The sequence below is a fragment of the Zophobas morio genome, unplaced genomic scaffold, assembly GCF_036711695.1.
Source record: "Zophobas morio isolate AGI-343-1 ecotype UQ-CSIRO unplaced genomic scaffold, CSIRO_AGI_Zmor_V1 ptg000076l, whole genome shotgun sequence".
Taxonomy (NCBI): Eukaryota; Metazoa; Arthropoda; class Insecta; order Coleoptera; family Tenebrionidae; genus Zophobas; species Zophobas morio.
Genome location: NW_026972181.1, coordinates 1,912,857 through 1,938,125, shown reverse-complemented (window position 1 = coordinate 1,938,125; position 25,269 = coordinate 1,912,857). Strand labels below are relative to the sequence as shown.

Sequence of the window (25,269 nt, the reverse complement as noted above, 5' to 3'; positions counted from 1 at the left end):
CACATTTGCTAAAAGACTGTAATGCCGTTGAATTAAAATGCTCAAATTGTGCCGCTTTTAACCGAAAAAACCACAATGAAGATTTAAATGTTGATCATGCTGTTTGGGAGTATCAGAAATGTATATCATATCAGCGAATGCTTGAGAAAATTAAACAAGATGTGTTTGTCGAAGTTCCATAGCAATTACAGTCTCCCAAAGAAAAATTTTTGTCAATGTACTATCAGAATGTTCGTGGTTTAAACTCCAAATTAACCCATTTTTTGAATTCATTATCTTCTTGTGACTTTGACTTAATTGCTTTGTCAGAAACATGGCTTCACAGTGGTGTTTTTAACAGTGAGCTTTTTAATAGTAATTATTTGGTGGTTCGAAAAGATAGAGACTTCTTGAATACCAATAAATCAAGGGGGGGAGGGGTACTCATTGGTATCAAATCTGATCTCATATTTTCAGAGGTGGACTTGTCCAGTACGCCTTTTTCTAATTTACATCTTGTTGATATTTTAGCAGTAAAGGTATTAATATCCTCTTTTTCCATCATTTTAGTTGTCATATACATTCCGCCTTCACTGCCTTTAGAATATTATCACCAAATATTTGATGCTTTTGTAATGCTAGATTCGGCATATAATTCTAATGTAGTTATTATAGGTGATTTCAATATTCCCGAGTTTTTTGCATCTGTCGATGGCCCGATAAGTGGTAAAAGTCTTGCGCTTTCTTCTCTAATGGACACCCTTAATGTGAAACAATACAATAATATTCTTAATAAAAATAATCGATTATTAGATCTGGTTCTAACTAATACATCTTGTTCTGTGCTAAAATCAGATGATCCACTGGTAGAGGAAGATCCAGTACATCCTTCCTTAATTGTTTCCATATTAGTCAAAACTTCGTCAGATAATTTTTTACATGCTATTACCAATGAAACATCTTACAACTTCCGCAAAGCTAATTATGTTGCTCTTTATCACGACATTTTAAATATCGATTGGTCCTTCCTTCGGAATTGCTGTGATGCGAATGCTGCTTGTCATTTGTTTTATAATGTTTTGTTTGAATTTTTTGATAAACATGTGCCAAAATATAAAAAAAAGAAGTACGCCTACCCTATTTGGTTTACCCCGCAACTTATCAGTAAAATTCGATTAAAAAATAAGACAAGGAAAAAATACTTGAAGTATGGAAATCCTGCTGATGAGTTGATTTTTAAAGAACTAAGGAGTGAAATTAAGCGAGCGACATTAGCGGCTCACAAAAAATTTGTTGATGAGGCTGAAAATCGAATTAACACTGATCCAACAAAATTTTGGCAATATATACGGTATAAAAGACGCGGCACCGGCATTCCAGCTTGTATGACCTTCAATGATACTACTATATCAGGACCAGAAAATATAGTTAATGCCTTTGCCCGATTTTATGAATCTATATATATTCCAACTTCGACCTGCAGGGTGGATGAATTCGAATCTGATCGTATGGGGTTCTGTGTGAGTTTGCACACGACTGACGAAAATAAAGTACTAGCGGTTCTTAATAAACTTAAATCTAACAATGTTCAGGGTCCTGACGGCATACCGGCGTTTGTTATCAAGGATTGTGCATCTGTTTTAGCTGAACCATTATCAATTCTTTTTAATTTAAGTATTTTTACTGAAACGTATCCAGATCAATTGAAGGTTTCTAAGATAATTCCAGTTTATAAGGGCAAGAGTCGTAGTGCTGTTGAAAACTATCGACCTATTTCAATCATAAATAACTTTAGTAAAGTTTTTGAAACAATTATTTACAATCAGTTATATCCTCAAGTATCACATTCCATTTCACAGCATCAACATGGGTTCATCCAAGGTCGGTCTACGACTACAAATCTTTTTGATATCACAGGTTTTATTGCAAATTCCATTGACAACGAGTTACAAACTGATGTTATATATCTTGATTTCAGTCGGGCTTTTGATAGGCTGGACCATGGTGTTTTGATTAAAAAGTTATATTCGCGTGGTTTTACACCTAATTTGATTCACTTGTTTGCCTCGTATCTGCAAAATAGGAAACAATATGTTCATTGTTTTGGACATAATTCTGGCTGTATAAATGTTACATCAGGTGTGCCGCAGGGTTCTGTTCTGGGCCCTCTTCTTTTCTTACTGTTTATTGATGACATAACTGCTGGCTTGAATGTAAGCTATTCTCTTTATGCAGACGATGTTAAAATATTTAACAAAATTGCTACAGTAGAAGACTGCATTAAACTCCAGTTAAATCTGAATAAAATTACAACATGGTGTGATTTGAATAAGCTAGTTTTAAATAAAGACAAGTGTCGTGCGATGTCATATTCTTTGAAAAAGAAGATAATTTTTTTTAACTATGCGTTAGATGTAATTATATTGTGCAGACCGGAAACAATTTCTGACCTTGGTGTTATTTTTGATCCCAAATTGTCATTTGCAAGCCACATTAATAAACTTATCTCTGATTGCATGAAAACGATGGGTTTTATAATAAGAAATGCTAGAGATTTTCAAAATGCTCACACCATCACACGACTTTTTAAATCCTTTTTGGAAAGCAAATTATATTATGCATGTTTAATCTGGTGCCCCCATCATAACATTTATGTCACTAATTTGGAACGTATCATCCGCAAATTTTTGAAGTATTTGTCTTATCGGGAAGACGGAGTGTATCCTCCAATTGGTATGCCTCAGCAGGATTTATTAAATAGATATAATTTTACCAGCTTTTTGAATACGTGTAAAAGATTTTACATGGTTTTTCTATTTAAACTTCTTCATAATGGTGTAGATTGTCCCATCCTATTATCACAAATTACATTTAATGTGAGTTCGCGCAGTGTCCTGTCCCGTTATTATGATCTGTTTTATTTGCCAGTCCCAAGAACGGATATTGCTAAGTTTTCACCGATGTTTACCATGTGCAGAATCGGTAATGTGTTCCATCGTGAAGTAGATCTCTTTTCATCATCGCTTAGAGAAGTGCGTGGTTTTGATTACAGTAAACTTTAGGATACTTTGGTTAGACTATAAAATATTCTATAATTGGGGTCTCACCCTGTAGAATATTCACTTAATAATAATAATAATAATAATAATTACAACGATTGACACCAGCGATTGATAAAACGATCGGTTTGGATTTAAGATTTAATAATTTTGACATCCGCTCTGAAATAAAATTTAATTCGGAGCCGCTATCAAACAGTGGCCGCACTTGATGTTTATTTCCAAATTTACCATAAATTTGTACTTGGGCTGTTGGAAGTACTTTACTAAAATAAACTTGTTGAGAATTTGCCTTAAGAACAATGGATTGATCTGATTCGACTTGATTATTGTCACTACTAGTACTTGGTATTTCGTTTGGCTCGGGATTGTCTACATGCAACAACGTATTGTGATGTCTTTTACAAATTTTACAGACATACGATGATTTACATTCCGTAACTTTATGACTGTTCTGAAAACAATTAGAACATAGTTTTTTGGAGCTCACGATCTTTAACCTATCTGCAACCATTAGGTTAATGAATTTTGCGCAACAAAATCAATTATGAGGATCAGAACAATATGGGCACATTACTGATCTGTTTGAATTGGTATTTAAATTTGTTTTCTTGTTTTTATTTGTTGATTTTGCTGCTACTCTAAATGTTAATTCTGGCAGTTTTACATTAACAGCGCTATTTTGAACGATAGGAATATCATATTTTTTGCAGATTTGGCTGAATATTTGGCTTCTAATGCTTTTAATTCGCACACAACGTTATAAAATTCCTTGTCAAAAGTGATACACTGCTCTGCCGTAGATGTTTGTTTTAAAATAATTTCCAGTTCCTCAATTTGAATTTGAATGTCGAAAAATTCGTCATAAATTGACCTGGTTCTAGTCAAACATTCTTGTATTATTGACAAACAAGCTGTACTTTCTTTAGATGACTTTAAATCGTTTATTAAGATTTGAGCCATGTTTAATTTGAGTTTTAGCGCTCTCCGCTTAATATTTAAACCAGAAAGTTGTTCAGTAGTCATTGTTCACTAATGATCCAACGATAATCTACTTGACATTGATACGAAATACAGGACTAATGAAAAAAAAAGGAATGAACTGCACTTACTGGTTGTCGTCAGATGTCACGATGCTCAAGATTGCCTTGGACGTGAAGCTGCCGAAGAAGTCGTCTACGGTCTGGCGATGCTGTTGTCGTCAGATGTCACGATGCTCAAGATTGCCTTGGACGTGAAGCTGCTGGCGAAGTCGTCTTGGACTTGAAGCTGCTGAAGAAGTCCTCTACAGTCTGGCGATGTGTCGTCGTCAGATGTCACGATGCTCAAGATTGCCTTGGACGTGAAGCTGCTGAAGAAGTCGTCTACGCTCCGCTTAATATTTAAACTGGTTGTCGTCAGATGTCACGATGCTCAGGATTGCCCTGGACGTGAAGCTGCCGAAGAAGTCGTCTACGGTCTGGCGATGTTGTCGTCTTCGGATGTCACGATGCTCAAGATTGCCTTGGACGTGAAGCTGTTGCCGAAGTCGTGTACGATTTGTGGATGTCGTCGTTGGATGTCACGATGCTCAAGATTTCCTTGGACGTGAAGCTGTTGCAGAAGTTCTGGGGATGCTGTCGTCGTCGAATGTCACGATGCTCAAGATTGTCTTGGACGTGAAGCTTTTATCGACGATACAGGCGAGAACAGTACCACTAATTCCGCGAGAAATCCGTTTCGAAGGACCAAAATGTTTTGCGCGAAATAAAAATCACCTTTTAGTTACACGGTTTCTTTAATCGCACAAAATTTATAAATTGCCGGTCTCTCGGGTCGGCACGTCTTTACCCTCTCGATACTTCTCGACGACTCCCCGAGAGCGTGAAATAATAAAAATTAGGTAAACTACCCTAAAACGGGTGGGAGTAGGGTGGACAAATTGGCTACGCCCAAACCCCTGTTCAGGTAAACTGAACAAAGACACTATTAAATTTTCAGCTTGAATCAAATACTTTTTTTGAATTTTTAGAAATACAACTTTGGGGTGGTTTGCCTCTAAGTTAACCCCCTCCAAACTGTCGGGCTCTTTGCAAATATTTTCTACTCATAAGGAAGACTGAACATCGATCTAAATTTCCAATGTGAGAGAAAGATAAGTTTTATAAAAGTATGTTGTACATGTTGGGTCAGAACTTATGTTCCCCTTATACGGGATCCCCGAATCTGTTATACTACAACATCTTTGGTTTTCATGACGTTGCTAACAATTTTCAGAGATTTGAAATATTTGTTTTAGTACTACCAACTTAATAGTGTAAAAATAAGCCATAGAAAAGTGTTATTTGATACTACACTAATTTAGCAGGTGCATGATGTTTTTTTGAATTTTTAAACAGAAAGGGCGAGAAATGCAAGGCGCCTCAAAAAGCGCTGAGTAATTTAGTTTGATGTTTATATGTACATGGAGAGTTGCTAAAAAGTAAAGAAAATATAATATAAAATAATACAATTTGGAAAATGTGAAATTATTTGGTTTAAGAAATGTTGTCTTTGTCTGTCATTAGTTGTTTACCACCTTTGCATTGGTGGAAAAATGAGTTAACAATAATCATAAAAATAGCACATTTAACTGAAATAAAAAATAAAGCTTAAAAACATTTTTTTTTACCCCTCAGTGCAAATAAAGAAAGACATGCTTTTTAAAAACATATTAAAATTGATTTGCCCCTTCGTGCCACTCAAAAAAAAGTCAGCGTGGCCTTGTATCTCCAAAATAAATATTATAATATTTCAGAAAATGGAATTCGAATACTTTTACCTATATACCACATCTCAATGAGTTTTTATACACCGTTCTGGAAATAACCATTTAGCTATATCCATACTTACTTTTAAACAACCTGTAGATATATGCGTATTTGTGGTCTTCAAATAGTTTGTCGCAAGAGTTTATAACGAACAAATCGATATTTTAATATAAGCAGTTTAAAGACAAATAACTTAATGCGGAATTAAGTAACCTAGTGACTACTGATTACACTTTGGGCCACTAATAAACGTAGCACTGCACTTTACTGTGCATCAGGAATTAGCTTGGCCTCTTTTATTAACACACTGTGGAGTAGGAAAAAGAATTAAAATACAAACATTACAAATTTATATTAAGTTAAAAGTAAAAAAATACAAAATTAAAATTAAAAAAAAAATAAAAAATAAAAAAAGAAAATAAACATTAAAAAAATACAAAATTAAAATAAACAAACTTAAAAATAAAAAAATAAAAAAAACCAACTATAATCTGACGATCACAGTCGTCGTGGTTGCCGTTCCGTGGAACGCCAGGACGACGCCGTTTCCTAACGTTATAATCGCCTCCCGCATCGGTAGGTCCGCCGGGCCTACCTCTAATGAAATGGGCCCGGGAGGGGCCCCCGGCACAGGGTCTATTATGACCCGCACCTGATGAGCTGCAAAGAAAACAAGAACAAATTAGAGAAAACCACAAATTTAGAAAATCAGAGAAAAAGAAAGGAAAAAGGAGGGTGAGGAGAAATACAGAAACATCACTTACGATCGACACGTCCAGGCTCCGGAGGCTCCGGCCGCGTCTCGGCTACGTTGGTCATTGGCGGTTTGTCGGCTGCAAACAAAAAAATTGATCGAAGGTTATTTCAGCAGAACATTTCTCGCTGCTTCAGTATAATCTACATCCATCTATTTCGAAAAATTATAGTTTGATTTTGCGAATTTTTTTGTTTAATGAAATCCCCATAAGTTAAAACAAAAATAGTTATGTATGCAATGTTAAAGTAAATGTAAAGAAACGTGTTACGCGTGCGTTTCAAATGAGTTTTACCTTGAACAAATTTTGTGATGAGTGATGACGTCACCAACATTTTTACAAGAGCACTAATATCATTTTGGATAGGTGAAGTGAAGTGTCATACTAGTGAATAGAAAATTTTCAGGGAAAATGGAGTGAGGCGTTTCTGATTTTATCAATAAAACAAATTGACGCACTCATTAATTTTTTGAGTCACCCTGTATAAGTAATTTTAAAAATATGAACCCAATGATAAATCGCAAGTATAAACTTATCATATTTTGCAATTTTGCATATTTTAGATAGTATTCGCGAGTTTTTCCTTCACAAAATATTGTGACGTCATCAACAGTTTTGCAAGCACATTGTATATCATGTAAGAAAACTCCAAAATAACAGACAAAATATAAAGGATATTTATTGACCACCGTCAATACCGGACGATCGGTATCGACTGACTTCTCACTCCTGCCCTGCTTCCCGAGAGCAAAAAAAACCCTGACTCATACAATTCTATATATGGTTATGTGATTCCTATTCGCAATTCCAACATAATAAACACGAGACATAATAAAAGTTCAGCATTAACACTCGACTTCTCGATTTTCGTACACTCGGCCATCCTGTCAAGCGGGCTGTCCGCAGACCGCAACCTCCACGGCAAACCGGGCATTTCCTGTCAATTCTGAAAAACTGGGCAACACTAGCCCGTGTGGCACAACCACCTTTAACAACAACGTCTCGTTAGCTGGACAACCCTGTCCGTGTGGTATTCACCACCTCATCATCTAGCAATTACCTGGACATAGTGTCCGTGTGGCTTACAACCACTTCCAACATCTACCAACTGGACAATAGTCCGTGTGGCCTACAACCACTCTACTTTTTCATCATCAACTGGACAAATCGTCCGTGTGGCTCATGACCACTCATTTGTATGTGCAGACTAAACTTGAGCTGACATCCAGGGTCGCAACTTCTCGACCGCTGCTACGCTTCTTGCCTTGTAACGTCCTTCACGTAGATCTTCTACCACATAACGATCGTTGAACAAAGCAGATACTACTCGGAATGGCCCTCTAAACTTGGGTAGTAGTTTCTTGCTCGAACCAGTAGGCGACACACTAGTAATCTGCACCAATACCAAGTCATCCTTGCTGTATTTGACGGCTTCTTTCCGGGATTTGTCGTAATATTTTTTTTGTCGAGCCTGGTCGGCGGAGATGTGCCTTTCCATGTCGGCCCGCAGCTCGGTAAGGTTGAGGCGGTCCAGATCTACCTCGATGTCTGCCAACAACTGTGCTTGTGCTGCTGGTCGCGGATGATAGCCCATCAGTGCTTCTGAAGGTGTCGTATTGATACCTTTATTAAAGCAGGTGTTCATGGCACTTTGAACTTCCTTCACATGTGTGTCCCATTCAGTGCTGTTAGAATCAGCACCAAGAGTAGCCAGCTCAGCAAGTATGGTCCTGTTGTATCGTTCACACTGCCCGTTGGCCCTCGGGGTCGCAACCGCGTTTAATACATGTTTAATATTATACGTCTCGCAGAACAGCTGAAACGAGTGCGAAGTAAAAGCACTACCCCGATCACTGATTATACGTGTCGGAACACCGAACAAGCACATGAGTTGCTGAAACACCCGCACGACTGGTTGACTCTTCTGGGACTTCACTGCTTCAATAATGACGAATTTGGTAAAGGCGTCGACAATTACCAACAAGAACTTGTTCCCTTGAGAACTCGTCTCGAAAGGCCCCAAATGGTCTACGTGAACCGTGTGAAATGGTACACTCACTTTTTCTATAGGATGCAATTTCCCTTGCTTCTTCCCTGCAACCCGCTTGTAGTAAGCACAGTTTAAACACGCTCTTACATATTTCGTCACGAATCGACGCATTCCTGCAAACCAATAATGCTTCTGCATTCTCTTCAACGTGTTCTCAATTCCCGAGTGACCCGCCTGATCATGGCATAGTCTGCAAACTTGCCATCTTACGTTTCTAGGCACCACCCATGCTGTTTTGCCATTCTGTAATTTTCTGTACACTCGTTCATTCTTCACAGCATACTCAGCACCATATCTTTTCGCCTCACTATTTCTCTCTTCATTACCTAGTATGGTTCGAATTTGAACAATCTGTTCGTCCTGCATCTGTGCAGCCAATATCCAGTCTCCTTCTGTTAAATTAGCCTGATTAATCTCAAGTATCTCTAAAGGCTGCCTACTCAGTGTATCAACATGTGTCATCTTCACCCCAGGCCTGTATGATATTTCGAAATTATATTCTTGTACTTCGAGCCACCATCTTGCCACTCGCGGTATCAAATCCTTCTTCGCAAACGCTGTTCGCAAAGAACTACAATCTGTTACAACTCGAAATTTTGTTCCAAGCAGGTAAACTCGAAAATGCCGCAAAGCACACACCACGGCCAAAGTTTCTAGTTCATATGAATGGTAACATTTTTGTTCAGGTGTCGTTTGTTTGCTGTAGTAAGCCACTACTCGAAACATTTCATCGTGCCGTTGCAGTAATATTGCACCAAACCCCAACGAACTTGCATCGGTATGTAGCTCTGTCTCTAAATCGGGATTGTAAACAGCCAAAACCGGTCTTTCAGTAAGAACCTTCTTGACAGTCTCAAATGCCTCTTGCTGCTCCGATTTCCAACTCCAAGGTACGTCTTTTCGTAATAGTCGCGTTAGCGGTTCCACAATCCTGGCATAATTTTCCACATGTCTTCGGAAATAGCCCGATAAACCCAAGAATTGACGAACTTCTTTGATGGTTTGCGGCTCTTTCATCTCAAGTACTGCTTGTACTTTACGAACACCCGGTTTGATTCCTTCAACAGTTATTTCCCTTCCCAAATAATCGATTTTTTTCTGGAAAAATCGACATTTCTCTAGTTTTAATGTAAGTCCATTTTTCCGTAACACTTTCAGCACTTGACGCAAGCGTTCCAGCCCTTCAGCCGTGTTTGGGCATGGAATGATCACATCATCGATGTAAGGAAATGCGATGGAATTCTTCAACGTGCCCAAAACATTGTTCATAAGTCTTTGAAAAACCGCCGGGGCATTCGAAAGGCCGAAAGGCATCCGCAAAAATTCGAGATGGTTATCTGGTGTCACGAACGCTGTTTTCGCAATCGAGTCTGGCGCAACTGGCACCTGATAAAACCCGGACGCCAAGTCTAATGTTATAAAGCATTGATGACCACCTAGCCTATCAAGCTGCTCTTCGATGAGCGGCAACGGATACTTGTCTTTTACCGTCACGGCATTTAAACGTCGGTAATCAACGCACATACGATAATCGTTTGTCTTCTTCTTCACCAAAAGGACCGGGCTAGCGTAGGGCGAATTAGACTCACGCACTATACCGTTCGCCAGCAATTCGTCTATAATACCACGCAAAATCTCCTTTTCTCTAACCGGCAGACGGTAAGGGCGGTACACAATTGGTTCGTCCGAAACACATTTTATCGTTAACTCGGCGGCACTTGTTTTACCCAACTCCGACATAGAATATGCGATACAGTCTCGAAACTCGCACAACATCTCACCACATCGTTGTTGAGTCTCCAAATCAACGTCGCCGAACACAGGCTGTAGAGTAGCTTCGGAAGTTGCACAAATACTTGGAATTTCTATACTTGCAGAAAGTTGTAATTCACCAAGCTGTCGAAGAAAAACTTCATCTCCACTTTTGATAAGCACCACATTTGGCGAGTTTAAGAAATCTCCTCCAATGATGCAGTCTTGAGTCAACTTACTATCTTTCATTACAATTAAAGTAACCGTGACTCGAGCTTTACAAATCTGTACCAAGGTACTGACAGTACCAAGTCCGCAAACCAAAGTTCCAGCAAAACTGCGCAGTATTTTATTAGTTTCCGGTTCATATTCTAAACCTACTTTCTTCAAGATCGATTCCTTTATCAAACTGGATGTACTGCCCGTATCTATCAAACTCTTCACCTTTTTACCATTAATTATCGCATGCATCACATAAGGATTCTTTGAATTGGCACTCTTCGTACCAACTTCGTTCACGTCACGACTCGTAGAAGCTTTTTGTTGCACGTGATCATCACGTTTGCTGCTTCGATAAGGGCATTTACTCTGAATGTGGCCCAATTGTTTACAATTGAAACACTGTAAACGCGGCTTAGGGCACTCATTTGCAAGGTGAGGGCCTTTGCAATTAAAACAGCTGATTTTGCGCTTCATTATGCCTCCCCCGGTCGACTTTGATGCCGAAACAGTTGAAAGATTCTGTCGCTTCATCTGCGAAGAACCTTGAATTTCTTTATCAACACCTGGAATTCGTCCCAATGTACTTAAGAAAGCATATAATTCGTTGCTGTCCTTAAAATTTGAGGCTCTGGCGGCTCGAGCGATGTTTGCATCAGGAATTCCACCGATCACCGCGTCAACGAGATACGATTCGGGTATCACGACATTTAAGAGACGCAATTTTGCAAGTTTTGCGAAACAGTACTCACTCAGCTCCTGTCCAGGGGCGGCTTCATAGTTTGCAGCATCACGCAGCAACTTCGCAAATGGATGGGGTTTTTTAAATTGTTTCATCAATACTCGCCTCAGATCTGGCCAGTTCATATTCAACTGCTGTTGACTATCGTACCACTGCCTTGCCATTCCCCGAAGTCTATTTGCGACCACTCTGGTTACTGACTTGTTACTCCATTTGTAAGTCTTCGCTATTTCATCCACTCGTGACACCCAGGCTTCAATCGTTAAGTCGTCCTTTCTGGGGTCGAAAATAGGTACTAACGCCTCATCACTAGGTCCAGGTACACTGAACTTCGATGCACCCTGTTCAATTGTCGCTAAACGCCGCTTTAGTTTTTTTAACTCGCGTTTCGCGTCACCCGACGAACTCGACGACGAAGAACTCGAAGACGAGGAACTCGAAGACGACTCATGCCGACGTTTTTTATGGGAACTCATATTGATTGGCAATTAGTCAAAGTGTCAACAATTCACCGCGATTTATTATTGCACAACTTGCACAACGGGTCAAAACTGCGCAAAACTTTCACAACCGTACAAAAGTAGTAAACTGCTCAGGTACCTATCACACAGGTGAGCACCGGGTCAATCCCACTTCTGAATTTTGTAAGAAAACTCCAAAATAACAGACAAAATATAAAGGATATTTATTGACCACCGTCAATACCGGACGATCGGTATCGACTGACTTCTCACTCCTGCCCTGCTTCCCGAGAGCAAAACCCTGACTCATACAATTCTATATATGGTTATGTGATTCCTATTCGCAATTCCAACATAATAAACACGAGACATAATAAAAGTTCAGCATTAACACTCGACTTCTCGATTTTCGTACAATCAATTTGGATCAGTGCAGTGCACAATTAATAGTATTGTATTCCGAAAAATTCGGGAAATGGAGTAAGGGAGTAAGCCGTTCTTAATTTAAACAATAGAAAATTTGACTTGTTCAGTAGCTTTTTTAGTCACTCTGTACAAGCAATTCTAAAAAAAAAAATATGTATGCATGCATAAACCACAAATACTATGTATACTTTAAATTTATTCGCTAAAATTTTAAGATGATGTCATTAACGTTTCCGCGCGCGGGGAGTGGGGGCGATAAAAGGATAAATTACGATTATCGTTTTACCATGCCTACAATAGTCTTAAGACATTTGCAAGATTTCAGATTGTCCAATTTTGCAGTTTCAAAGTTATGTAAATTGTAAAACAAAGTTAAATTGTAAAATTTTTGTTTTTTTTTTCCAAAAATCAGGTAAAAAACCAAGACAGATTCATAAACCACACGTATATGAAAATGAGTGTGTTATTTTATGAAATGTTAATAACACCTACTAGGTGCCGTCATCACATTGTTGGTTGACTGGGCAAAGTTTGGTAACATTTTAATATCTACATAAAAATGTCAAATATAAATTACACTCGCAGATGCTGCAAGCGGGAAGGTGCGAGTAAGATGTGGTATTGTCAAATCGCCATATTACAAAGAATAAAAAAATCGCAAAATTCGAATAAAGAAAATTTACATGTACTACGTGTTTTACGGAATGCAACATAAACTTACCAGTAAATTAGCTTTCATTACTGTATGTAAAACAATACCTATTGGTTTTTATAAAAAAAAATATCAGGAATATAAGGTAAATACGATCTCGTGTCACACAATGTGTATATCTTTTTAAACAAAATAGTAAGAGTTTTTTACTTTACCGTCATTTTTGAAACGTTTGAAAAACATGAGCATCATATTCCATAAAATGTGTATGTATTACTGGTGTTCAAATACAATTAACTGATGCAGTTTTTCTCTGATGATAGGTCCTTGTACTTAACTCTAAATTATACAAATGACTAATATGATGCAATCTGATGCTTATATAAAATAACACCAAGTGCTTTGTTAACTCAAAGATGTGGTTATCACCAAAGTTTCAAAATCTACGAGATGTTCATCTACAGATGAAAATGCCGAATTCTGTAAATTTGCGAAAATACTAAATAAATGCCCGCCAAATATTTGAGTTCCCCAACATGGCGGAAATATACTTCAACCCCCACTACCACAATTCTCTATTTAGTCGTCTTTGAATCCACACGAAATTCATAACATACGTGTACAATTCGACACAACAATAAAATGCACCTAAATAATGAGAAGGCAGCTATTATTTCTTTTCCGAGTGCACGTGACAATAGTAATTATTAATTAATTAATTGCGTATATACCTTATGTTCGTAACCCAAACCCGTAATTGTTTTATTCTTTCGGATGCACCATTATGTAATACGTCGAATTAAATCGTCGTAAACGTAAACAAACAACGATATGATTCAAACAATTAATTTTTACCGTTTATTAGTTTTTATCTGCAACAGTTGCGAGCATTTTAACTTTTGACAAATACACGGCAGTCATTAAAGCAATAAAAAATAAAAAACTACAGCAATTTTCTTTAAGACACAGAAAAACTGCGTGGGATTCCGTTCTCGCAACTTTACATTCAACTTTTGTTTTTTTAATTTAACTCTACATACAGGTGAGCTACTAAGTGCATGGTGCTCCATGTCTAATGAATAATTCACAAGTTATTATCAGAGATAGAAAAAAACTTGCTCTTTGTTTACCTATTCCGAAATTTTCTGACACATGTTAAAAATTACCTCATTGCAGTTTGTTTTGAACCATTGCAATAACAAAAAATTTAAAGAAAATTGAATTAACGTGGCATCGTCGCATTGTAATATAAAAAAATAAATTACAGTTTTAAAACAGACGACGAAGCCAATAAGAACATAAAAAATACATAGACTGTTCTACTAAAAAAAAAAATTAAGCTGTGCGTTGTCTCCCAAAAACAGAACACTATACATACAGATTAAAATAAAATTAGTGTATTATACTCAAAAATCCGTTTAACTTTAACCTTTGGCTTTTTACTTCCTGAAATACCTAAGAGGTATTTTAATCCAGTCCATTGACCAACTCTCTACTTTATTTTCTTCTTGATCTTTCATAATAAATAAATAAAAAATAAATTCTATAATATATTTTTTTAAAGCTAGAAATGTGTTATTGTACTTTACGAATGAGGCAGGTACTATCGAAATATTTTTTTCTATTTTCAATAATCACTGAGATATTAAGGAAGGCGCATTTTGCGTATTTTTTTCAAGATTTTTGTAGAGAATATTTTTTCTGAATACATTGATTTATCATGTTGTCATATTTTGTTAAAAAGCCTTGTTAAAAATTAATATAATTTTGAGTTAAGATGACTGTAATGAATTTATTAACACAGTTATCTATTGGCGGATACAAATTTATTTTTTCATGTCAAAATTTTTGTCACACAGTTTGATAATTTTTGTAACTTGTACCGAAAGACGTATTTAAATTTGAAAATTAAATTTCTTCCATACGAAAATGATACTTTAATACAAAGGTATATTACAAATACAGATTAAATTACTTATGTTTGAAAGTATTAAATTAATAAATTATGATGCATCCACGAACTCAGAAAAAAAAGCCCCCACACGAAAAATAAGTAGGATGTCATTTACAAAAACAAAAGTTGAATGTTGTAGACAAAAAGTAATGGAAGTGAAAAATAATTTTTTTAAAATAAGATCGTAATATGCTGAAAACAATACAATAAAATGACAAGATTTCTCTAGCTTACGCTCGGGTTGAAGAAAAATTAGAAAAAAAAAAAAGAAAAAATAAAATATGGACAAACTTACCGGTATCGTCGCCGGCGTCCCCTCCTTCCACCACCTTGAAAAAAATGCGTCGTGCTGTAACATTGACAAAATTAATTATTTGCTGATACGAAATTCGAACCTCACCCATTGCTTTTGATTGTGTAAAACGAACTGACGAAAAATCACTAACGCACCACTAACTAGCCCTCCTACCACCACCAAAACTGTCCTTGAGGCCGTGCTCTCTTAAGTGAACCATAAAATTTCGCTGGATGGGTCAAAACACAAATAATGTGTCGCTTATTATAACTGCGAAATAGTTTATATATTTCGAAGAGTATTTTTTTCACGGCATATGACATAAGAGGGCATGTTTATTTATGTGGTTGTCAGTTTCCCCAGTATAAATTTTTTAAAAAATATTCGATATCGTAAGTTTCATAGCGATCACAGCACGTGCATTTGGCAACGTTTGGTTAAAGCTTTAATATTTTATCGCACGATGAGTACAATAGCTATTTATGGTATAAGTGAATAAAAGTGAATTTTATCCAACGAAAAAACAGTTTAGCACACGAGGCGAAGCTGAGTGTGATAATGTTTTTGAGTGGATAAAATTCGTTTATTCACGTGTATCATACAAGATTTTTTCCAATTTCGCAAAATTTTTCAAAAAATTTATTGATTAGGTAATCCATATACATAATATTAATTGTACTATTACTAATGTGATGAACATTTGAAGAAGGTAAATTGCCTAAGCTGCCTGTACTTTCGTCACGGTCAAATTCAAACGATGCTCCTGGACTTTCATTAGGATTGTTTTACAGGAGGTGGACTATCAAGCGTTGATAATTTTAGTTGAATATCCACACATCCATAGCAACGTAAATTTCAGTGGTAGTGGGAATTTTTATTTTTTTTACTTTATTCGTGTTGCCAATGACAGTGTGAATAAAGTGTTGCTACAAACACTTTATTCATCCTTTCGATTAAACTATTGTTTTAATAGCGAGATTTGACATACAAAATGAGCATTTTATTAGTAGAAATTGGAAAAAATTACTTTTACCACTCATCTATGATTTGGTGGGGTTTTAAAGCGAATAAATAAACATTGTCGGTAGATATGTTAACTGGCAAATTTTTATTTACGAACACAATAATATATCTCACATGGTTCACTTGATTTTGACATACAACATTTTTTGTTACATTAAGAAATAAATACCTACCTAGTTATTTAATTATGTGTGATGCTAACAAAATTTCTCAAATTAACAATACCGTTGGAATCTGATTATGCAATAGAATTTTTCGAGAAAGTATATTAGATGTGTTTATCTTTTGAGAAACATCATAATCTATTTGTATGAATTTTTAAACATTTTAAACGGAAACTTATGCGACTATTCAACACATTGAATGACATTAACATTGGAAACATTTTTAATAAAAATGCAACAAGCTTAAAGGGTTTTCAGTGATATTCGTTCAATTATTCATTTCTTTGTGTATTAATTTTAAAACTACGAGCAAAATATTTGAGTGTTTTAAAGTCTCACCAAATATTTTGCAAAGTCAATTTCTTTAAAGTTATAATTGGTACAAGAACTTTTTAATGAAACATTTATTTCTATTTGTAAATAAACTCATTTTATTGTAATCCCGGTGATATAATTATCTCTCTATTTAACTACATGGACCGGGCGCGGCGCTTAGATCCAGGGACGTTCCACATCAAGTTGGCCGAGATGCGAAAGATTTTTATTTATTGAAATTTAATCACAGACATTTTTAAAGTCATTCATGAAAGCAATATTTCTGGCAAGAATTTCCCAACATGTTATGTATTTCTAAACCAAATATTATTAAGATATAATACTTAGGAATAACATAAACTGAATTGCAATTTTTTCAATCGAAATTACCATAATATTATGAGTTTCCAGCGTTCTCTGCACATTGTATGGTTCATTTACCACTAGAACTTGCATTAAATTAAGTACATAACGAACACTATAGATTTACAAAGTAATTAAAAAGACACAAATTTCCTTCATTAAGAAAATTACCTACTAGTGAAAATCAAAATAGTATTTTTTCTTTTCATCAAAAATTTGTATTATTATTACAGCAAAAATATTTACAACTTACAAAAATGCAAATGTCTTTGTACACATTTTGTTAAATTCGTTAAATTTTGTTTGTTTGTAGATTTTTTTGACACAAAAAATCGGAATCTGTTTCATGAATTTTGGAATTTGAGCTTCAACAAATTATTATACCGCGTGTCTGGAAAATGGCGGATTAACTCTTCAGTATGCTATATACGAGGGTTTAGGAAATCCCAAAAAAATACTAAAAAAGTTCTTTATGATGTAGATTATGAAAACAACGTAATTCTATAAAAGTAAAATTGGCAACACTGCACACATTTAATGCGTGAATACCTCCGGCTTACTTTTTGGTTTCTTAGTAACGAAGGTGACTGAAATCCACATTCGCTTCATATGAGGCAAACATTGTTGTCAAATGGAATTTTATCAAATTATTACAAAAACAACATAGCCATATTTTTGTGCATTCTAACCGAAATGGTAATTAAACATGATCATGAGCGAGAAACATATTAACTAAAAGTTTTATTACTAGTTATTGTGATGATGAATGAGTTGTTTAGTTGTTAAACGCAGCAAAAGAACCAATTTTAAAATCATTATAACTCCACGAAAATGTGAGAAGGAATTTTTTTACTACTTTTCCCAGACTCGCCAGTTGATTGTTAAGAGCGTAGCGGAGAGTTAATCCGCCATTTTCCAGACATCCGGTATAGCAATTTCGCAAAAGTCAAAAATGAAAAAGTGGCCTTTCGTCCGATGGACTCGATTACTATATGTACTCCCTTAGTTTATGCTCGCGAAGTAATAAAAGACGTACACATATATTTGAAATTTTTATGAAACAATAACTTTGTTTTGGATTTTCAAACTCATTAAATCTGAGTTGATTTTTTATTTACCATTCCATCAGAAAATTCATAATCTCATCTAATAATGAAAAATGGAGGATCGCACACTTAATGACTCACTCTGCATATACCAGAAAGTAAACTCTTATGCGTAAGCAAAACATTTGTGAGAAATAAACGTCGTGCTGATTTTGTGTCGGTTATAATTTCAAGTGGCGAACTTTAGTATCATGCTTAGTCAGTGTCTCTCATTTTTATGAGCCGGACCTTGAGTTTCCAAAATAACCGTTCCTTATCGACACTACGTTAGCACGTGGAAATTCGAAAAGAAATAATTTTAATTTCGTTTTATGCAGCAATGACTTGTTTAGAATTGTACATACGGTGTTTCCAAAAATTTATAAATGAGTCAGTTTATTTTAGTGAACTGCTTACTCCATTGTCCCGAAAATTGGAAATACAATACAGTTATACTGTATCTATCCAAATTAATGCCCGTGTCCTTGCAAAAATATCGATGACTTGTTCACAAACGCGTAGCACGCTTCTTTACCTTAATTTTAACTCTTACAGATATGCAATATCAAATTTTATAATTTCTCAAAAAAGCTGGATTTGTTTTATTACACTTCAGGAGCAAGGGAAAGTCTGTCAAAATTACCTTCGTCCAATTTTTTGTTGTTGTGCAATTTAATTTTGAATGTGCTAACCCGAATGTTTTGAAATATTGCAGATGTTTTAAGGCTATAAAGAGCATCATAAATCTTTAGTCAAAATATATTTGGTTATCTTCTCCAAAAAACTGATGACGTCAGTTCAAAAGTTTGCCGAATAAATCCTATCTAGAATATACAAAATATGATGAGTCTGTACTTATAATTTATCATTCCATTCATATATTTTTTTATTTGCATATACCGGGTGACTCAAAAAAAATGAATGCGTAAATTTATTTTATTGGTTTACTCAGGAACTACAAAACGGAATGCTTTGAAATCTACTGCGAAAAAAAAACATAATAGACATGCAGTCGTCACGTTTCCGACAGCGAGGGAAGTACTGTCTAAACTCTTTAGACCAATTTTTTCAAGCAGAACGCCTTGTTTTACCATAAAATGGGCAAAAAGAATAAATCATATGAACATGTATATTATTACCAAATGTAAGGTCAGTTGCACATAACTAGAGAGCGGAAAATATGCAGCAAAATTTTGGGAAATATGATCATATGATATGCGCCAAATTTATGCAAATATGCAGTAACTTTCTTAATATATGCAGAGATATGCAGTTGCATATGCTCCAAAAATTAAAAAAAAGCTTAATAAGCGTACTAAATTTATTTACAAATTGCAAAAGCAGGTTTCCCGAGCTTAAGTTTTATTGCAATAAATACATAAATCACATTGCAAAGTGTTTAATTACATCACACTAACACATAAATCACATTTATAATGATAATATTCTTATACTACAAAATAAATATAAACAGAACAAATTAAAAAATAGCAGTAATCGACTATTTAATTACTATTGTGGTAACAGTTTATTTTTTAATATTTTTCGAAATATTCTAACAAAAAGTTTTTCCGGTGATTCTAAAGTATGCATTTGTAAATAGAAAAACTGCGTAGGTACTACATCCATAGATATAAAAATACTTACCGGTTTAGAGCAGGCGGTATAAAACACAGTTCCTTCTTGAAAAATAAGTTCAGGAAAAGGTTAAATCCATAAATTATGTTGAGTTATCTTCGCCGTATTAACACACACACCTGTATCCCTTTAAATGCTTTTAATGCAAACTCACGATGAAAAATAATAGGATAACGTCCCTTCGATCACCACAAAACATGCCATTAACACATTGAAGTAACGAACAAAAACATTGGGACTGAACGTATTTCCAAAAGTAATTAAGGCGGAATTTACCTGGAAGGATGGTTTAACACTCAGTGTTTTATTCAAACCACCATAAAACCCAAACCTTTCCGAGTTATTTGAAGCTCAGGACAATATTTGCAATATGAATCATGAAATTTCGTCTTTCTAGATAAATGCCGATAGAATGACAATCTTTTTTTTTCAAATTAGCACAAAAATTGATAAAAATGCAAAGTATGCACCAGTTACGTGAAATATGCAGCAGAAGGCAAACATATGCAAATATGCAATTTTTTTATAGTTGTATTTATTTTTAAATAGCATGATTCGTTCATATATTAAATACCAAGACTTATATGCAAAAAATAACGGATAATTTCATAAAATCCGCTCTCTACACGTAACGAAAAGGAAAGCTTGTATTTTTGCCATTTGGACACTCAAAGAGGTTAAAATCAAATACGTTCCATATTACGAAGAATTTTCTAAAAAAAATGGTTCTAACACTCAAAAAATTTTATTATGGATGAGTTCTTCCGGAACTTGTTGATCCTAGGAGACGTAGGGAATTATCTATTCGAAATCCTGATCATATTTTAAGAGCACACAGAGAAAAAAAGTCACTAAAATTTATAAAACAGCTTTAATTTTTAGTTTTATAATACTGATGGTTATTTTTTTGTTGTATTAATTCGTTATTATTAATTTTATAAATTTAACATCTTCTTAAATTATTATCAGTCTCTGTTTTTCGGAAAGTTTGGTCGAAATCAGCTTCGAGCAATTTTTTTATAATTTATTTATATGTGTATCAGTAAGCCTGCCTGTCCAATTTAGAACGTATCCCTCCCCTTCATTCTTCCATGCTTTTTTATTTTTTTATTACTATAAATTATACTCCTAATACATACTATTTATGTATAGATTAATTGCTCGTTTTGAGCATATTTAATATAAGAAATCTCTTACCTCTAAAATGGTAGTTTCATTGTCTGTTATTCCGCTGGTTTATATTGATCAACATTCAACAGGATGCCTTTTTTAATACACAAAAAAATCGGGAAGATTATTTAGATATTTGTAAAATTTACCTGCAAAATAGAAAATGAATATACTGGACTTGCAACAACTAGAAGACGGACGACCGTCCTCAGGTAAAATTTATTCAGATAAGGGATTAGACCAGTCGTCCATTCAGGTAGAGATTTTCGGTGCTACTAATGCGTATCGACAAAATATTTTACTTCAGCTCTCCCTTAATTATACATATTAACCCTGGACTGCTTAGGTGAAAATTGCACCAATAGTTGCTTATGTGGGGTTACTCGTAACCCCAGTTGATAAAAACAACTAAACAAATAAAAAACACAAGACAAAACAATAAACGCTTTATTTATAACATTCTAAGCTTAAGATAAAATAATTAGAAACTTATTGATTGCATTCTGAACATATTTCAACACGATGAGTGTTACAAACAGGTTTATGACATTTTGAACAAGCTGTTTTAGTTTTAATGTCTTTGATTCTTGGACACAATGCACATCGAGTTTGTTTTGCAAGTTTTGGTGGAGGTGGAACTGCAGCTATATTTTCCTCCTCCATTCCTAGAATAGTTCTTATAGATGAAGACAATTTTTTGGTCAAATTTTTTGTTAAGCGGCGTTCCATGTGCGGTCTTGCAAGCTGCATTCCGAGCTCAAATAGATAATGCCGACGAATACATTTTTCTCTATTGCGTTTTACCACCTGAAACAATACTCCTGAATTTACACCAGCTTGATCCAGTATGCCATAAAAGTATCGTAAGGGCCACCTTCTGGTCTTCCGCGAGACTGAATATGTGTGAACCATCTGGTCAAACGTGTCTACACCTCCTTTAGTTGAATTATAGAAATTAATTATTTCTGGCTTTTTATTTGGATCTACAGTTTTTGTATTATGCATTGTAGACAGTAATAGAACACACTTAGATTTTTTTGGCGTAAATGACACTAACGTTTTTTTCTGGTCAAAGGCAAATTGCGAAGTTAGCGCTTCTTTATTTTTGTTTGCCAGGAATGACGAAGGAACTTCTTTTTTATTTTTACGTAGTGTTCCGACAATAGTTAGATTGTAATTGTTCACCATATTATCTGCCAGTGGAATACTGGTAAACCAATTATCCATCGTTATGTTACGTCCTGTTCCATGAATAGATTCAGAGAGCTTTTTTACGTAATAATGTGGTAAGGGTTCTGCATTTGCTCTTACTTCTTTTCCAATATATGGGATGGCACTTACCATGTAAAAAGTGCGTGAATCGCACATGGTTACTATTTTCAATCCATATTTGTCTGGCTTTGATGCAATATAAACTCTAAAAGGACAATTTCCACGAAAACCCAGGAGCTGCTCATCAATTGTCACATATTCATGAGGAGTATAATATTTTGTACAATTTGATTCAAACTCTTCCCATATCTCCCGAATGGGAGAAAATTTATCTTCGCGATTTCTCGCAGTTTTATCATCAAATCTTATACACGATATCAAAAAACGAAAACGTGTTTCACTCATAATACTGCGATATATTTCAGGTCCATACTTTGACCACATTTCAGCTGTTGTTAGGTGATTATCTTTTCTGCATCCTGATATATAAAGAAGACCAAAAAGAGCAAGTAATTTAGTTGTATCCGTTTCACCAACATAACCACAATTTTCAGTATAGTTCATTTTTTTTCTGCCAATTTCTGAATTTGTGTGCAGAACAATCTTGTTTATAATTCCATCAGAAACAAGCAATTTCCAACCTTCCAATTCTGTGGAAATACTTTTTGCTGCACCTTTTGGTCCTGGAATGCGTAAAACCAAATTTCGTTGAAGTGTCCGAGTACGAGAAGGGGGCACAGAGCTCCAACGATGACCATTCTTACCCTTGATAGACACACCTGATTCTTGAACAGTGGTGTCTTCATTCTCATCTTCATTATCAGAAGATGACATCTCACTTCCAACATGTGAGTGTTCCGACATATGGTCCTCAAATTCTTGGTCACTTCCATGAGAATCATATTCTGAGTCAGCTTCATCGAACCAGCGTAAAACGGTCTCTTCAAAATGAGAATCACCCGGTCTTACTGCCATCTAAATTCAAATAAAATTGAAAGAATGTGGAAAATGATTTATGCATCAATGCTTACCTGGGGTTACACGTCACCCCAATTACTTTATAATACAAAAACAAAGCAAGTATACAAAGATTAAACGCGCGTGTAACTTAAAACATAACATCAAACGAACATAGCTGGTCCCGCAGAGATGCAAACCTCAACGCAAAAAAGTTACCAAGTTTCTAATTTTGGCTGGGGTTACTGGAAACCCCACTAAGCATTCCAGGGTTAAAACATATTTGCAAAGAGGCCAACAGTTTGGAGGAGGTTAACTTAGAAGCAAACCACCCCAAAGTTGTATTTCTAAGAATCCAAAAAGTGTTTGATTCGATAAAAATTTAATAGCGTGATAATTATACATATCGAAAAATATTTGCAACAAGGTCGACAGTTTGGAGGAGGGTAAATTAGTAGCAAACCAGCCCAAAGTTGTATTTCCAAAAAGCCAAAAAAAAGTGTTTCATTTAATATGTATAATTAACACGCTATTAAATTTTCAGCGTGAATCAAACACTTTTTGGATTCTTAGAAATACAACTTTGGGGTGATTTGTTTCTACGTTAACCCCCTCCCAACTGTCGGCCTTTTGCACATATTTTTTAATATATGTAATGAACACGTGATTAAATTTTCAGCGGGAATCAAACACTTTTTTTAGATTTTTAGGAATACAATTTTGGAGTGGTTTGCTTCTAAATTAACCCTCTCCAAACTGTCGGCCCTCCTCGTTTTTTTTTTATTTCTTTATTGTAAACCAACTCAATTATTGAAATGTTCTTTTTGGCTTATAAATAACATGAATTAAATAATTTTTTGCCAACATTGTTTTCCCATCTTTCCCCTACATCAGGCAAACCGTTCATTATTTCCTCGTATATACTATCTGAACCACCAAGTAAAATTACAAAGTGCATCAAACACATCATGAAACATGTCTCATGGGTTCTCCGACTATTTGTACGTGTACTCGCAACACTGGAACGTCCTTGGTTGCTGTTTACATCTGTCCGTAAATTTTTTTTATCAAAATTTACAAGCAGCTTTACCAACAGTCTGAATTATTGGATGGCTGACAGCTGACAGCCATCTCGTAAACAAATACCCAATAGATATTATAAATTACTAGAGTTCGGTATTCTTATTAGAGCACTTCTTGAAAGCGTCGCCTTTCCCAAAACTGAGAAGCAAAAAATGCAATGAATTTACGCCTCGAACGATACCTATTGAACCCTCCGTGTAGTCAAAACAATGAAACCCAATACACGCTCGTGTTTCTCTTCAACTTTTCAGAACATTGGAGCGTTGATTGAAAAACTTATATTATTAACACTTCTGCGTAACAGCCATGTTTTCATTTACTGTAGATTTGCCCTTTGGTAAATTTTATCAAAGTTGTACATATATTTTGGAACACGTGAACTCTTTAAAATCCCCATTTACTGTTCGATTGACACAATATACAGTGCGATGCACCTTTCTCGATTAATCATCATTAATTAAAAGAAATAGAAAATAAGTGTTAAAGACTGAAGTTATAGATAGTTCCTTCAGTACCGTATACCGGAATTGTTTTCAACTCCACAGAGTGTTTTGTTTTTGAGGAGTAACATAGAATTTACTTCCTTCAAAAAAATAATAATCGACTCTGGTTTCTTCAGCAGCTGAAAAATCAGTGAGTCAGTGCGGTCTGTTGGGCCTGCCTCTAACAAAAGCCAGGGTTATATGATATAGAGAGCGGATTTTATGAAATCTGCGTATCCGTTATTTTTGGCATATAAGTCTTGATATTTAAAATGTGAACGAATCATCCGAATTAAAAATGAATACAGCTACAAAAAATTGCATTTTTACATATATTTGCTTTGTGTTACATATTTCACGTAACGGGTGCATATTTTGCATTTTTATCCATTTTTGTGCTAATTTGAAAAAAGAGGTTGCCATTCTATCGACATTTATCTAGAAAGACGAAATTTCATTAATCATATTGCAAATATTGTCCTCTGAGCTTCAAATAACTAGGAAATGTTTGGGTTTTATGGTAGTTTGGAGAAACCACTAGGTGTTAAACCATCCTTCCAGGTAAATTCGGGTTCTAATTACTTTTGGAAATACCGTTCATTCCCAATATTTTTGTTCGTTACTGCCCATTCACAATGGACATA

At 35.3% G+C, this 25,269-nt stretch overlaps 2 protein-coding genes across 2 annotated transcripts in view; one reads left to right on the top strand and one right to left on the bottom strand.

The window, feature by feature from the left end:
* LOC135143858 (uncharacterized) overlaps window positions 1-25,269 on the top strand; it is a 133,391-nt gene that overhangs the window by 82,682 nt on the left and 25,440 nt on the right. The window lies entirely within an intron of this gene.
* Window positions 21,719-23,078, bottom strand: LOC135143814 (piggyBac transposable element-derived protein 4-like). The gene is made up of 4 exons (XM_064075755.1): window positions 22,868-23,078; window positions 22,537-22,786; window positions 21,949-22,467; window positions 21,719-21,803 (listed from the first exon to the last, which is right to left on the bottom strand). Exons 1-4 carry the CDS (start codon window positions 23,076-23,078, stop codon window positions 21,719-21,721), a joined length of 1,065 nt encoding a protein of 354 aa, XP_063931825.1.